Source organism: Haemaphysalis longicornis, unplaced genomic scaffold (assembly GCF_048455015.1).
Source record: "Haemaphysalis longicornis isolate Haplotype H1 unplaced genomic scaffold, Haemaphysalis longicornis Haplotype H1 scaffold_7, whole genome shotgun sequence".
In the NCBI taxonomy this organism is placed as follows: domain Eukaryota; kingdom Metazoa; phylum Arthropoda; class Arachnida; order Ixodida; family Ixodidae; genus Haemaphysalis; species Haemaphysalis longicornis.
In genome coordinates this window covers 61,767,270-61,783,357 of record NW_027526422.1, presented here as the reverse complement: position 1 = coordinate 61,783,357, position 16,088 = coordinate 61,767,270, and the positions used below count along the sequence as shown (strand labels likewise).

The 16,088-nt window shown below is 44.6% G+C and overlaps 1 protein-coding gene across 1 annotated transcript; it reads left to right on the top strand.

The window, feature by feature from the left end:
* Positions 1 to 4,748: 4,748 nt before the first annotated feature.
* On the top strand, positions 4,749 to 9,818 carry LOC144145802 (uncharacterized). The gene is made up of 4 exons (XM_077677549.1): positions 4,749 to 5,219; positions 6,098 to 6,374; positions 9,194 to 9,413; positions 9,642 to 9,818. Exons 1-4 carry the CDS (start codon positions 5,038 to 5,040, stop codon positions 9,725 to 9,727), a joined length of 765 nt encoding a protein of 254 aa, XP_077533675.1. The 5' UTR covers positions 4,749 to 5,037; the 3' UTR covers positions 9,728 to 9,818.
* The last annotated feature ends 6,270 nt before the right edge of the window (positions 9,819 to 16,088 follow it).

The following is a 16,088-nucleotide window of genomic DNA, read 5'->3' as shown; positions in this document are numbered from 1 at the left end:
CTTGAAAAGCCGTTCTTTACTCTGTTCTTCAGCCTTTTACACTCTTGGTGGGTATCTCTAGCCCGTGCTAAATTATTATACAAAATCTGCACGTTCACTGATCTTTGGTTTTGCTTCTTTATGTCCAGCATAGCATCCAAAGCAAGAACCGGCGAGCCGCTTGAAAGCTTCGCTCGCCGCTGTTTGTGGATGCCTCTGTATGTACAGTCGGTAAAACGCTTGTCTATAACAGCGATTTCAACTTTAACCAGCTACATCCGAAAATTGCCGAAACATACTCGTTCCAAACATGTCGGAGACAAAAGCGAAGGGCTAAGACTTCAGAATTCCGCGGTAGTTTTATTCAAATCCCGCCCCGGCGGGGCAGGATAGGGCTGAGAGTACGAAAGCTGTGTTATAGACAAGCCTTTTACCGGCTGTACTTCTAAAAAGTCCAATACTGGGCGCGCTTTTTCTTGTTTTCTTCGCCGAGTTACCGGGCTTATTTGTTGACATAACTCGGTGAGGTGTGCGCTCGGCGAGTTTACAGACGTATATTTCTTCTCCTTTGCCACACCCCCTCCCCCTTTTTGACGCACGTGTCCCTGGAGAGGCGACCTTTCGGTGACGGTATGGGTCGCTGATATTTGGCCCCACCGCCAGCGAAAATAAACACTCCTCGGTGGAGGGAGCGATGAGCGTCCGCCTCCAAATATAAGCCGCATTTCGCGACCGAATAGGTGCGTGCGTGCGTCCTTGTGTGTGTGCGTGCGTGCGTGCGTGCGTTCGTGCGTGTGTGCGTGTGTGTGCGTGCGTGTGCGTGTGTGCGTGCGTTTGTGTGTGTGTGTGTGCGTGTGTGTGTGTGTGTGTGTGTGTGTGTGTGTGTGTGTGTGTGTGTGTGTGTGTGTGTGTGTGTGTGTGTGTGTGTGTGTGTGTAAGTGTACAGCCATGATCAAAAGTTTAATGACCAGGGAAATGGCAATTTTAGGTTATTTCTCTTCCTATAGGGACCGGGCGGCCGTTGTATGGCACCACCGTCGTTTCAGCGAACAGCGCCGCCCGTGGCGAACCGCTCGTCAGTGGAATGCCGGTAGTGGTCAGCGCAGCGTAGCTGTGCATGGCTTTCTGTCGTTTTTCTGCGGTGCGGCTTGCAAAGCGTACGTAACCCCACGTGCATTTTTCAGATCGGTAAATCTTGAGCGTGGATGTGACGTTTACGAGGTATGCCATGTATGTTATTTACGTCCATACTCAGTATTTACAAATAGCAGACGACGCTCAATGCGCCAAGCTGGAAGTCAAGCTGGAAGTGAAAGTTCGTTGCTTCATGCAATTTTTTCATGCCTGCATGCAGTTTCGCGAATCTAGGAGTAAATTGCTGCTAAATGCTCCCACAAAGCCGGTGTGTGCAACCGATCTAGGAATGCTGCGGCGCTGGCCTTTGGCAGTTGATGACGAAACGGCGTCGACGTCGTGCACAAGCGAAAGACAAAGTTGGGGGGTGTCTTCGAAGATTTACCTCAAAACAGAAATTGTGACGGACGACGCTTCCGTAACTTCATTACCTACGGCTGAAACGTGTTTAATTTCACAGAAATGCTCTTACTACAGTCATCGGGAATCGTTGATAGAATAAATACCGCATGATAGTAGAACGTTATTGCTTGTCGTGGAGAAGCATTGCTTTACAAGAATTGCAATGGTTGCTGGCTAGTTGGTAAATGGTTTTTCAAAACCCAATTCTTGCGTGGCTGAAGGACGCAAGACAGGAGGGTGTCCGAAACCTGTACTCAGCTTCACAACTGAATGCTGCGGTCGGTTTACAAGCTGCCACCTACGCTTGAAAAATCATGCACACCTCCGTCTAACGACGATGATGGTTTATCGCAAAGCTCTATCGTATGGGTTTCCTTGGTTGCCTTCTGGATTTAAACTTTGACTAGTTAAGCGTCAAATTTGACCAGCATGCAGTTTGGTCTTTTGATCGCAGCGTCTTTGACTTTGACCATTTCCCATTCGATTTCGCACGAAGAAAGCTTTGTGTTCAACCATCATAATCATTAGACGGAGGCTAGATGATTTTGCTGTTTAATTTTGGACTTCCGTACCCCCTCTCCAAATCTAAACTTTTTTCCAGCGTGTCGGAAATGTGTCTGTGGTGGAGGACTCGGGCTCATGCACTCATATTTGAGGCAACTAATCGCGCGTTTTTGGTGTCTTCACCAGGCATTACACGATTTTTTAGTTGCTCTGTAAAGAATACTTAAGCATTAAAAAACACCGGCTGACGTTAACACCCCTTACAAAAATGGGTTCTGAATTTCTGTTGACGTTTCATTGAGTTCTCATTGATTCAACGGAAAATCAACAGAAACTCAATGTTCATTGAGTTTACACATTGAGAACACAACGGAATTTTCGTTGTGGTCCGCACAATGATTTTTCTATTGTGGAGTTCTTGTTGACTTTTTGTTGTATTTTCAGTGACTCATGGTGATTATTTGTGAAACTCAATGTTCATTGAGTTTACACATTGAGAACACAACGGAATTTTCGTTGTGGTCCGCACAATGATTTTTCTATTGTGGAGTTCTTGTTGACTTTTTGTTGTATTTTCAGTGACTCATGGTGATTATTTGTGAAACTCAATGTTCATTGAGTTTACACATTGAGAACACAACGGAATTTTCGTTGTGGTCCGCACAATGATTTTTCTATTGTGGAGTTCTTGTTGACATTTTGTTGTATTTTCAGTGACTCATGGTGATTATTTGTGGGCAAGTCATCAGCAACTGATGCCAAATACTATCTGCATGCTTCTTCGACATGGACAGCCACGTGCACTAAAACTTTAATACCCACTGTCCTGGATGTATGAGCCTAATTAGGCAGCATCTTAGCATATTTTTGTGCAGTGTGAGTGTATTAAATAAGTTGCATTTTTCAAGGAAGTTGCATTTTGTACAGGTAGCCAGCTTTCACAATGCAACTCTCAGCACTTTCTTGTACCGGTACGTATATCCCAGCTGAAAATATGGCAACATATCCATACGACATGCATGATATCATAACGATTTCGAGATGTCTTCAATATCACAAAGATTTCAACGAAAATCACATAACTTTTACGGCATGTTGTCGACACCTTATGAATTCAACGACATTTCGTTGTCCTCAACATCATGAAGGTCCAATATCGCAAAGATTTCAACGACTTGTCGAATAAGTATAACGACATGTCTTTAATGATAAGGACTTTTACTAGATGTCGATATACTGCAAGATTATAAAGGTCTGATATCGTAAAGAGTCAAACAACATGTCGAAGATCAACAACATGTTCATGATATAAAGATTTCAACGATGAGTCCTAGACGTTCTGCAACATGTCTTCAAGGTATTCTTACAACATGTCACATATCGCACAAATCAGCGCGTCATGTCTGATGCTTTGTGTAACATCTCGCAGACAATATATGTTCTGCCTTGTCAGCATATTGGAAGCATGCAAAGTACAAGATACAGCACAAGGTAAAGTACAGTACAAACTCTGATAACTTGCACTTTCAGTGTGATCGAACAAAATTCAAATTCTTGTTTATACTGTTGTTTTATCAATGTTTCTAGAGTGCATATTTCAATTTCAGCCATTCAGTTAACCCATAAAATTCACTTGTCCATACTACAAAATATCCGCTGCTTCACCACCAGCTAAAAATTTGTCTCCAGATATCATTAAACAGCAGCGTCTATATCTGGTATAGACGCTAGACGAAAACGTTTGCGTTCTGATTTTTCCCTTCTAGACGGACGATAGCATAACGACAACGATGTCAAGATATGCTTTGACTCATACCACGGCAAGCACAATCGTTTGTTGCTGAAGCCTCGGTTGCTCTTCGTCAACAACAAACTGAATCGGCCGGACAGTTTTTTTCGATTGCGTGTTTCCATTTCTGCGCAGGCCGGCGGGGGCGGCCCATGTTACATCTTTTTCGCTCGTCGCTGCCGCCCACAGTACCTGTTTGCTGCACTTATTACGTCGCCGCCACCACATGCTTCGGTCTCTTTAATATTGCCTTGCATTATCCCCAACTTGTTACAAACTCAGAGGTTTTCGCTGCTGTATGCGCCTGACATGCCAGGAGTGACATCGCTTGTAGTTTTAGCGCGATGTTGCTTGTCTGCAAGATCGGTGCGTGACAAACAAGCGTTACCAACGCCACAATTCCAACGGCGCATGCCATTTCCTTCGTGGCTACCGTGGCTTGCGAAGAAAAGATCGCGGGTGACCTGCGATAGCTTTGCTTGAGTCAAATAAGGGAGCTCCGGCTCAATCGCTCGGAGTACTAACAATGTGACCTCGTCTGCAAGATCGGTGCGTGAGAAACAAGCGTTAGAACTGCCAGAATTCCAAAAATGCAGCATTGACTAGACACAAACGACAATTTTCATTGCCGGCTTACGTAGTTATATAATCATTTTAGTCTTCCGCTGAAGTCCCGCCTGTATGGCCGAGTGGTTACGTCTTCGATTACTATTTTGAGGGTCCGTGGTTCGAATCCTCGTCGGACGTTTTTTTTTTTTTTCCTGATGAAGGTTTTATTATCTCTTCTTTTTTTAAAACCATAGTAAGCGCCTGTTCCTTGCTTTCAATCACACCGACGTTTGCCACCCTCTTCCTAAACCCAAAGTAGTTCGTTTTCTCGCACCTCCTCTGTAGAGAAACTCGCCGTGAAAACAAAACCAAAACTAACTTTAAAACCTTCTTTACAATTTAAGTATATATGTCAGTTAGTTTACTTTTATTCGCTTTTGCGTTTAAAAACCTCAAATTCAAGTTATAAACACTTTTAATACTTTAAAAGCAGGAAGTTAATTACCAATAACACAATTTTCGTCAAACACAGAAATGCTGCTATTGCAGTCTGGCAACTATCACTCCCTTTTTGTGTGTTTGTTCATGGAGTTGGTTTTGTGCGGAGTGGTAGCTGGGGCGATTTGTTCAGTTTTATCTATTTCAAGCTTAAATCATAGTTATAAAAGCTTTATAGGGTGATGATTGCCCTTCCAACCTACGCGTGTGTTGAACACGCGGGAACGGGAAGAACGATCATCGCCTCAACGATCATCGCGCGTCAAAGGTGGATGACATTGCGTCCGAACAAAGTGTCGGTGTCCTTGAAGGGGACGACGAGCGTGAAGAAGGATTTTAGGCGGGAAACGTCGTTTCTGCTGGGGTGAGTACGCATTTTTTTGTTTTTCTGTTCTTGTTCGGAACGAGTTCTGGTGCTTATGGGTCAGTTATTCGGTAGACCCCCATCTCATTTGCTCTCAGAGCCTATGCGATATAGCATACTTGTTTGGCGCCTTGGATTTACCAGTCTACCGTTTCCGCAGCCGTCAGCATCAATTTACGCTGAAGCTAGACCTTTGTTGCGATGCTCGCGCTGTAGAACGCGGCAGCTAATTATTTGACATCACGCAAGGCTCTTAAACACCGGGGCGTTTGTTTGTTATGTGTCTCTCAAACAGTGCCTTTGCGGCGACTGTTAATTCCGTGCAGTGCGCTTCGCCGCTATTACGCTCGCGAGACCGGCTGCCGCCGTCGCGACCCGTCTCGTGGTCTTCGGGCCGCGATATGCGTCGTGGTATGCGTGCCGTACTCGTGAAGCTCATTCACATACGTGGAAATTGAAGGTGAAATGCGCGCGCGTGGTCTCGCAGGGGCGCCTGCCCACTCAACTCTATTTATATTGGAGAATCGAACTTGCAAAGGCAAGCTAGGCATTGAAATGGAGGAGCCTCAACTAGTACACACCAGTTCCGATTGAAAGCTAGGGATGCATATGGGCTGCTAGCAAGCGTTCCATGCAAATTAGCATAGCAGAGAGCTTTGCATATATCAGGCATACCCCACTCACAGAACCTGCGTGCCTAATAAATACATTACTGTGACCTAAATTTCAGTTTGGGTGTTGCGGGAATGTTCTTATTAGGGCCTTGGAGGTTACTCATTAACGATTAATAATCTGCTTAATGTAAGCATTCGCGGTTTGTGTGTGCTTTTCTTGTATTTCATCAAGTGCCACCACACTCACAGATTATGCACTTTCAGGTGCTGCTGCTGGCTGTCCGGGTTGGCTGGCTGGCTTTCAGTCCAGTTTCAAAGGCTTTGCCAGGGCCCTCCGTGGCCAACTGACACTGCACCTGCTGTACCCAAGTACTGCCTGGCCTTTCCTTGGTGCTGGGTACGCTTTGCCGCCAGGAATAGTCAATCCTTCATCCATCATCTGGCCGCTTGGACCACCCGTTCAGAAGCCAGCGCATTTGCTCAACGCATCGGTCCAGGCACCGCTGCCACATCAGTGCACCCACTGATTATGTACTTTCAGGTTAGTTATTTCATGTTGGAACCTGTCATAATGCATACCTGTTAGCAGTGCTCTAGCCCCTGGTTATTTGAAACAGTTTCATGAAGCAGTGTTGTGCATTTTGAGTGTGTCATTGCTTAGCAGGGATATTGAAGCGAATCTGGGGCCAATGGCTAAAGTGCAAGAATAGAAATTGAACTGACTTTGAAGCAAGTATCCGTATGTAATCAAGCCAAGCAAACATTTAGGATTTTCGATATGGTTTTGAATTTGCAATACAAACTGGTGTGGAGCTACTTTCCATTTTAAGTAAGCTTACAATATTATCTACTTCAGATCATACTGTTATTAATCACACTATACCGAAAAGTACATACCGCAGTCTGTAGATTTTGTCGGCACTTTTTTCGCAGTCTCTCATGACAGGCACTATTCTCAGTGATTGGAGGATAGCCGAGGTAGCACCAGTCTTTAAATCAGGGACGGTACTTCACCATTAAATTTTCCTAACAAGCACCATACGCTAGGTCAGGGAACATTTCATCCACTCTCAAGTTGCTAATTATTTATAATATCACATTCGAATATCAGCACGGTTTTCACAAGGGTTACTTGAGAATTTTTCGCGTACCCAAGCTGCAGCATAAGTGTCTGATTGATTTTCGATGGCTTCCCGTCGATGAAACGGACCAAACATACCTCCAAAGAACAGAAACGTGCGATAAGGATTGAGCATGAGGGTGATTAAACAGCGCTTCCAAAAGCAGCGTACCACCGGGCTCATTCTGGCAAATTTGCCAGGCTCTAAGTCTGCGATTTAGCGCGACGACCCATTTACGGTGACACTCAAGCGACGCAGGAAATTTGTGCAGCCAATAGACTCCGCACATGCAGACACTTGTTTTGTCATGGTGCACTTCGCACAGTTCTTGCATGAGCACTTTGCGCTTACGCTGATTGTTGGTGCAGCCAGTAACGACGTAATCACGCCTGCCCGGACAAGTAGCTTCTGAACATCGCCAAGTAAAAGGCAATGATGGCAATTTTCCCAAATTCCGAAAATAAACATCAATTGAGGATAAAAAGGTCAGGCGTCCTGCTGGCAGGACGAAACGTGGCCTCACAGGCAATGCCTGTCAGGACAAAGTGGTGTGGACTGGCCCGCCACCTTAGCGGGTTAGGAACAGAATTGATGGGCGAACGGGACACCTCTTGGAAGAATTAAACGTTCTCCTTAGGCACTGCTAAACTTGTTGCTGCTGAAATGCCAAATAAATGACACCGATTTTCGATGCCGTTCGGGGCGTCTGATATTCACGCATGGCACGGAGCAACAGCGTGGGACTCAGCGTCGTCTGCTCGCCCCGCAGTCCGAAAGAATTGGTGGCGCCCAGTGCAGGATGGAAATTCTTGTCTATCATGTCTGCTGCAAAATATGCCCATGTGGTCGAGATTTCGGCGCATGTAAAGATGCGCAGGTTGTCAAAATTAATACGGAGCCCTCTACTATGGCTCACCTCACAGTCTGTGTAGCGTTGGTGCATTAAACCCGAGAATAAATCAATTATAATTTATGCTTCATCTACATTGAAAAGAAAACACTTGAAAATCTTTGTCCCCCAGGTGGAATCTCTGTCACCGCCACTGTATGTAATTTTATTGCACTCTTACCTCGCAGTCGTTTCCACCCAGATCCTGTGCATAATCGCTCAGCATTGGAAGCTCAGGCGGAGGATGGTCATGCGCTCAACATACCAGAACACTGTCACTAGAGCACCTCTCAAACTCTCGTACTCCTCAAGAAGTGCGCAGCATGCCTGGGGGGGCACAGTAAAAACAGTGCCTCTTATCACACGCCACCACCACATGAAATATCGTTGCAGCTTTAAGTGCATAAATTTTCCTTATTCGAGCCACAGTCATTTTAAGCAATGAAAAAAAAATAAGGCAATCAGCGCGCGGAGATGACACAGACAGTGCAAAATTACCTTATCTGAGCCGCTGTCCGCACCTGTCCAATTGTCACGCTGTGCTAGCTCGCTGTGCTAGCATTCATCGTGCAGCCTGCTTCGTGTCTGTGGTTGTAGGAGGCGTGAACAGCGCAGTGCGGAATTTCGAACCAAAAACAATGCTGGGTACTCCTTACGACAAGGCATTCGCAAACCCACAATCCTGCAGAAAGAACACCAGCCACACAAAAAGTTCCTGCTAGCACCACGCCGCAAACCACATTTCGCGTATGACCCTCGTGCACTGCTAGCCAATGAAAAAATGAAGGAGCAAATTGGCCTAGTTGTAACTAGGGTTCACTCTTTTCAATTTAAATAATTTAAAAAATCAATAACAGTCTGCTCATTTTATTTTGCTGAATCGGGTGCTAAAAAAAGGTCAGTTTTTTATAGATAGTTGCATGAGTCAGGGCAAGGCATCGTACTGCCTACTTTGTGTGCATTACAGCCATCTGACTATTTTAGCCACATAACCTTTCATTTAGATTGACCTAACAGCACCCAAATGGTTTTTTTTTGCCTTTCTACCACAAAGCAATACACCCACGGTGTACTGCAGTGGGCACTTGGCAAACACTTTAATGAATTCTTGAAACGCTTGTTTAAACAAGCCGAAAGCATGTTGAGGTATGCATGTTCACCCATAAAAACTAAAAATATACATTTAAATTAAATCTATTCGAAAATAATTTTTAGTGGATCAATGCCAAAATCTGTAAATGAATTACCGTAATATTCTGAGAAATTGTTCATGGGTACTCAAACTCTTCATTGTCTCGATCCTGGAGTTCATGTTGGTTCAACTGTTTCGGTTTTATTTTCTGCTCGCAGGTTGACATTGGGGGCGGTGTGCTAATTGAGAAGGGGTACCTGGATCAGCTGGTGCATGCGTGTGCGAGCGGCCCTGGCAAATTTGCCAGGGCTCTTTTGCGCCATGTCTTCACTGCGGAGGAGCTCAAGGGGAAAACTCTCTTTGGAGGGAAAGGCAAAGCCCAGGGTGACGCTCCTACAAAGCCAGGATTGGACCAGGTGCGGGTGAAGGCTGTGGTCGGTGAGTGCACATGATTTGCATTTAGAGTGCCAAGAATAAAGCTGTCATCTTTGTCAACTTGTAGCTAATCACCCGTTTTTCTTCATGTGCACAGTGAGATCAGTGCATCCCTTTTATGCTTTTTGGGAAAGTGTCTATTTTTGCACACTTTTATTACTAATTCTGAGAACTTGCTGAACACGTTTTCATTTTTTATAGTAAATCATAAATTCATTCTATCTCTTGCAGGCTACACGGGCCAGAAGTTTCCAGGTGTGAGCGCCGGTTACATAAAAAATAACCTATCATCGCTTTTGAATCGGGAAATAAAATAAAAAGTGCACGCTGAACACCTTGTTTTTCTTTTTGCATGTCTGCATGAGGCAGAATTTTTAGTCACATGACATGCACTACTGCCACACCATAAACTCGTGTATTGGTGGTGTGATAAAATGTAGATTCTTGTTCAACCTACAATGATCGCAAAAACCTTTGAAAGAAATCACAGCAGAAACACATTGAGCATTCGTGTAAAACTCAACAACATATCAACAGAAACGCATGGGGCACTCGTAAAAATCTCAACAAAATATCAACAGAAACGCATGCGGCACTCGTAAAAATCTCAACAAAATATCAACAGAAACACATTGGGCACTCATAAAAACCTCGACAAAATATCAATACGAAATTCAGTGGAGACTCAACGGAAAGGCAACAGAAACTCAATGGGAATTCGACGTAAGAAATTCAACGGAAAATCAATGAAACCACGGTGGCCACTTTTCCTGAAAAACTCAACAAATCCTCAACACAATCTCAACAGAAATTCTTTGGATACTCAACAATGTTTGTTGAGTGAATTCAACAAAATTTCTTATGAAACTCAACAATCATTTTTGTAAGGGACTGCCACATTTTTTAACTATCGGTGCCAGCCTTTATTCTACGCAGGTGGTAATACGGGAAGGGGAGGAGGGATGGTTTGTAGCTTGGGCTTTGAGTTGGTGAATAACTTTGGCTCTTGATAAAATGACCACCACAAACGTGGGATTTCCACTTCGGCTTTCAGGCTCCCATGTTGTCACAGTGTCGCTCACCAAACCCGAAGGTACAAAGCTCACGGTTACAGAAAGTGTAAACTACCGCAACATTTCTACTGCGACACGGGAATCCATCTCGTATGCAGGTGCCTTTCTATTTAAAGCACACGTATCGAGGTATCCCAGCGCTGAGGCTGGCGTGGAAACCGTAGTCATTGAAATCAGTGAAGATAATTTAAAGTGGTAGAAATGAATTCTAATATTGCTAATAGTTTTATTCCTACTCAGATCGCGCAGAGCCAGCGCTCGTGTCAATGTAGCCCTTCCCCAACCTTACAAGCATCCAATAAGTTTGCGTAGCCGTTAGTGCATTTAAGAAGAAAATAATACTAATAATAGTAGTTTTATTCGTACTCAGAACGGCTGGAGCCAAGCGCAGATCGCTGCAAAAAGCGCTCATGCCATTGCAGCCGATACCCAACTTTAGACTCGTCCGACAAGTTTACGTAGTCATTACTGCATCTAAGGACCCAACACATCTGTCTAGACTTCGTTTAATCTCACATGATCGGCTCACAACGCCACCAAAACATACAAAGCACCGAAGCAAACACGACAAAAACAACGGGAGGCTGTGTAGTCCAATGCACCGCCTCGAGCTTCGCGATCGCTGCGCCGCCTGCCGCCGTTTCTCCGCGGCGTTGACGGGATTTGCGCTGCGTGGCTGATAGGGGCTCGTGCAGTGTTTTGGTTCTGTTTCGCTTCTTTTCGCCTTTCTGCGCCCTAAAAAAACTTGTATGGTGACGTCTTTAGGCAAAGAGTACGTTTAGGTCACTTAAAGAGCAGCTGCGTCTTCGTAGAGTACGCGATCGCCTGCAAAAGCTACCAGCGGACGCGGTTCTGCGCGCTTCGTCGCCGCTCTTCCGGGCGTCGGCGACGGTAGCAACATATCACCCCTGTCACCTCCAAAACATCAGGCACAAATGAATTCTACTGCCGCCTCATTTAGACCTGATACTGGCACAATGAGCGGTTGGCTTCATTTTGCAGCGTTGGCAACGAATGCGGCTTCGTTTCGAATATATACGTCGCAGAAAAATATGTTTCGGGGACGTGATTATCCAATGCCGGGCAATAACTTATGCATTTTATAAGAATATAAACCATGCGAAAAGGTTAAGTATATTCCAAGCCTGTGCGTCGTTAAATATGTGCCCACGCATGCCATATAGCAAGAACCAAGGCAAGTTAATGAAACCACGGAAAAATAAATGCTATACAAGTGCGGAATTAAGAAACATAATAGCTCTAACGGAAATGAAAAAAAAAACAGTGCAGCTTCTGAGATGCTAAAGACGTTTGTCGAAACTTAAAGGGACACTGAAGTGAATTTGTCAAGCTCCCGTTTTTGCTTGCACTGTGTAGACTGGCTCAAATTAGCACACTTTTCATCGTTTATCCGGTTGACAAATCAGTAATTATTTTACAAAGCGCGAAAGAAGAAAAACTATCATGCGCGGTTTGCGGCGGCCGCACCAACTAAAGCTGTGACGTTGGGAGGAGCGGGCACCGTGATTGGACGATGCCCAAGGTGAGCAACCAAACAAGTTTCGGTTTCGGTTCTGTTAAACACAACTGGTGACGTTATGCTAGGCGTCAGCCTCTAGGCGTCAGCCTCTGTATTCAACAATCTTTGGAACAAAGGGGACAGCCAGCTGCTAATAACCGACAACAGCTAAAATGCAAGACCAGAACAAATTCCAGCCCTTCGGGGCTCTCGGCTTTGACAGAAGGAATTTAATCGTACGTAAAGTAAAATAGTTTTCGCAACCTTGCCGAAAGCTCGAAAGTATTGTATCGCATAACTTTATGTTGTCACTGCATGAAAATATGCCGACATGCATTATGGGCCGCAAAAATGGTAGGTTGAGTTCCAAATAATCCACTTTGTGAATAAGCGCGCGCTTTTTTTATATCAGGCTTCTAACCAGTGTGGAGGTTTATTGAGCCAAACGAGTCACGTCTACGGTAAAAATAGTGACACAATGTTTGTTCAGACCTGGAGGGATATTTCGGTACATTTCCCACAGCCATATCTTCCCAATATTCAGATATGCGTTACAGGAAAACTGCACTCGAGAGGGGGAGGAACAGGAAGAGGAGAAAACTTTATTCAACAGTAAAATCGAGCTGATTAGTGGGCCGTATCCTCAGTCCATATCAAGAGAGTAATTTTCTTCAATTCATAGAAATACATCCCGAGTATTCCATTATTTGTTCTTTACGCCTGGAAGTGTTGGAAAACAACAAAGAGCTGCTTGGAAATATTGATCCGTTCTTGTTATACTGGACACCAGCACGTATACTATTAATTGTATTCGCTAGCGAGTATATCAACCCTCCAACACCGCAATCATGCCATAACTGTTCTAGTTGTGAGTCAGTTCGTCATGATAACGATGGTTACGATAGAAATTGGGATCCCAAACGCCGCCTTCGAGTACTCTGGACAACGTTGTCTGAGGCGCGATCGCTATGGCGTAGCACAAACCTTCGCACTGCGTTTGCATGTAAATAAACAACGCATGCTTTAGATGTGCACATTATTTCACGCAGCCATAACATAAGCGAATTTGTGAAGAAGTAATGTATGCCATACAGCCTGAAGAAAATATCACATGAACTCTGTGAACCCCCCAAACATCCCCAAACCTCCTAATAACACGTTTGTCACGATGAAGAAAATAATGTGTTGGGAACAGAAAAAGATCCATCTGATACAAGTCAACAACAGCGAAAAAAATAGAGGAGAGCCGTTTTATTTCCTGCTGTGCGATGCGCGTGTTGGGGCTTGCTGCTTGATAGCATTATACTCTTGAGTCTCCATGAGAGAATCTCAAAAAATACTTCAGCGAAGCCTACACATTTTGAACACTTATCGAGGAGCCCTGAGCTCTACACCTCGCAAATAAGATAGAAAGGACGAGTTACACACGATCTTCTGACCGATGCTCTGAAGAAAGTTGTTCTCTCTTTCCTCGTGTGTGGAAAACTTGTGCGGGATACAGCTTGAAATTATTCAGAGCTGGCAGAAGCTAGCAAAACAACTGAATTACTAGAAATACGCTTTTTAATGCACCAAAACAACAAAGCGGGCGATTTCAGCACAGGCATTGCTGCCCCTCACAAGCGGAGTGTAGCAGACGACAGCGGACCGAGTCCCTAAGCTGACGTCGGAGCCAGAGGGCGCCACTCAAACATCTGACCGCCAATACGCGAAATGCACTGTTATTTCGCGAGACATCGGTAGGGGGGAGGGGAGGGGGACGCTGTGTACAAATGCGGAGTGGAATCAAGCAACTACGTTTTAGTAATCACACACACAAATCTCGTTTTCACTTTCCTTGTTTTTATACTGCAACGAACAGCTGATCGTACGGCGGACTTATTTTTGGAAGTATACAGGGTAGGCTGTTCAACAAGCGATGAAATGTGTCGTTGGAAGAGTGTGGTATGTGATAAGGCCCTCTGATTTCAGTTTCTGCTTTATTCTGCACGCTCCCTGTGCCATATGACGATATTTCGAAGAAGCATTTAGTCGCGGACGCGGATTATATTCCAAACCCGTCTCCGCGCTGCTCGCAGAGGATATATGTAGCAGATGAATGTTTGCGGGCCCGCTCACCTCGACAAGACGACTCTGTCGTGTGCTGATCCCCGAGTATAATTATGCATTGTCCATCGTGCTTTTGTTGAATATTCCCGAAATTAACACAGACCGGCTTGTAAATGGTGGTGATCAATATCTGAGGTATATTGGCAAACGTAACTGGCGTGCTGTTAGGTATGAGTGCTCCGCTGATTATGTAAGCGCACAAAACCGATTTAAATCGTAATGTATAGCCGTAGAATGAACATCTGAGGAACCGGTAGTTACGGGGAAACTGCTAGTAAATTCAGGTCAGTGTAACTACAATCGGCTCCATCATACGCCGGTTCCGCGACGCTGGCCTGTGACACACACCTGGCGCTTATACAGACCGAATATACTACACTAAGATCGCGTCAGAAACATTTACACTCTCGTAAACACACTCCACTTGCGAACACAGTGACTGCTTCACATAAACATGGATTTCAAACGCCCGCAAACGGTAAATCTCAGTCGTGAACGTGCCGCAAAAGCAGCGGCGGCACTGGGGAGCGGGACGCGGACTCCCGCGGCTGCTTTCGAAACGGGCCGCTAGGGGGATTTCAGTGGCGCCCTTACAGGCCGCGCTCGAGGCGTATAGCAGCTCGACAAACTGTCGAATGCATGCGAGATGTATAAGTACTGAACTCATGAAAACTACCGCACATACTACTCCGGGCTGTCGTGCGGCAGAGAAAAAAATAAAAATTGCTGCTTTCGTACATACATACATACATACATACATACATACATACATACATACATACATACATACATACATACATACATACATACATACATACATACATACATACATACATACATGCATGCATAAATGCATACATACATACATACATACATACATGCATACATACATACATGTATGTACATACATACATGAACGTATGTATGTATGTACTCACCGATTGATTCATCAACCTTCAGCGGTCAGACAGAAGGCTGACTGGGAGACTTTCAATTTCGGGAGTGTACATTCCTATCATGACGTAGGTGCTCAATATGAATGCATTCGTTTAACATTACGACCCTGAGCGAGTGAAAAGGATTAAAACGCTTTGTTTGGTTTTTCAGGAGTTCCTCAGCATCTCGCAGGCCTGTTGAGGTATCGAACTGGTTTTTGCTAATATAAGTAACCTGCACGTGCGTCTAAAGACTGTTTAATAGGATTTCCTTCCGGCCAACCCAAAATGGGGTCAATTTGAATTTGGGGTTAATGACGCGTTGTTACAAATTTTTCAATATGTGTTCAGTCCGGCGATATAGCCTAAGGGTTTTTGCCTACAACGTTTCCCATGCCACTTTTCATAACCAACTTGGAGATTTTGTCCCAACATACGTGTAAAAGGGTGAACGCATTGCGTGGAATTAGAACCCTAAAAAAGTGAAATTCGCTAAGATGTTGTATCAACGTCCACCCCAGTGTGCTGGGCCTGGAGACTTGAAGCTACGGGAGTGCAGCAGGGGAGCCGAATAAAGCTTCACTTTTTATTCGAACCCCTAAGGAAGCGAAAGAAGCTAAAATGTTTTTTTTTGTCTTTTCACAAAGGCTTGTTATCTCTTAGGTCAGTTGAAATATCGATTTTTTTTTTTTGCTCTCATGTATGTAACTCTCTCTAACGTCTAAAAATTAATTTCCGGGTTAGTGTTTGTCTCTTTGTTCCTGTGGCCGTTAGTGCTTGGCGCGCTCCTGTGTGCTTCCAACTCTCCACTTATCTTCAACATTCATCATTCCCATACGGATTAGCGAGCCATTCTCACTGCCAGGCTCACTTCTCTGCATCACTCTTTCGGGGTGTGTGCCTTACAAAACTCTATGGGGAGAATCTGAATTTTGTGCCAAATAATGCGCGTTTACGCATTCCTGAATAGGTGTTAGAACAGCTGCCTTAATAGAACAGACCACCACCGGCTGCTTGAGCGTTTTTAGATTTCTTTTCTTTT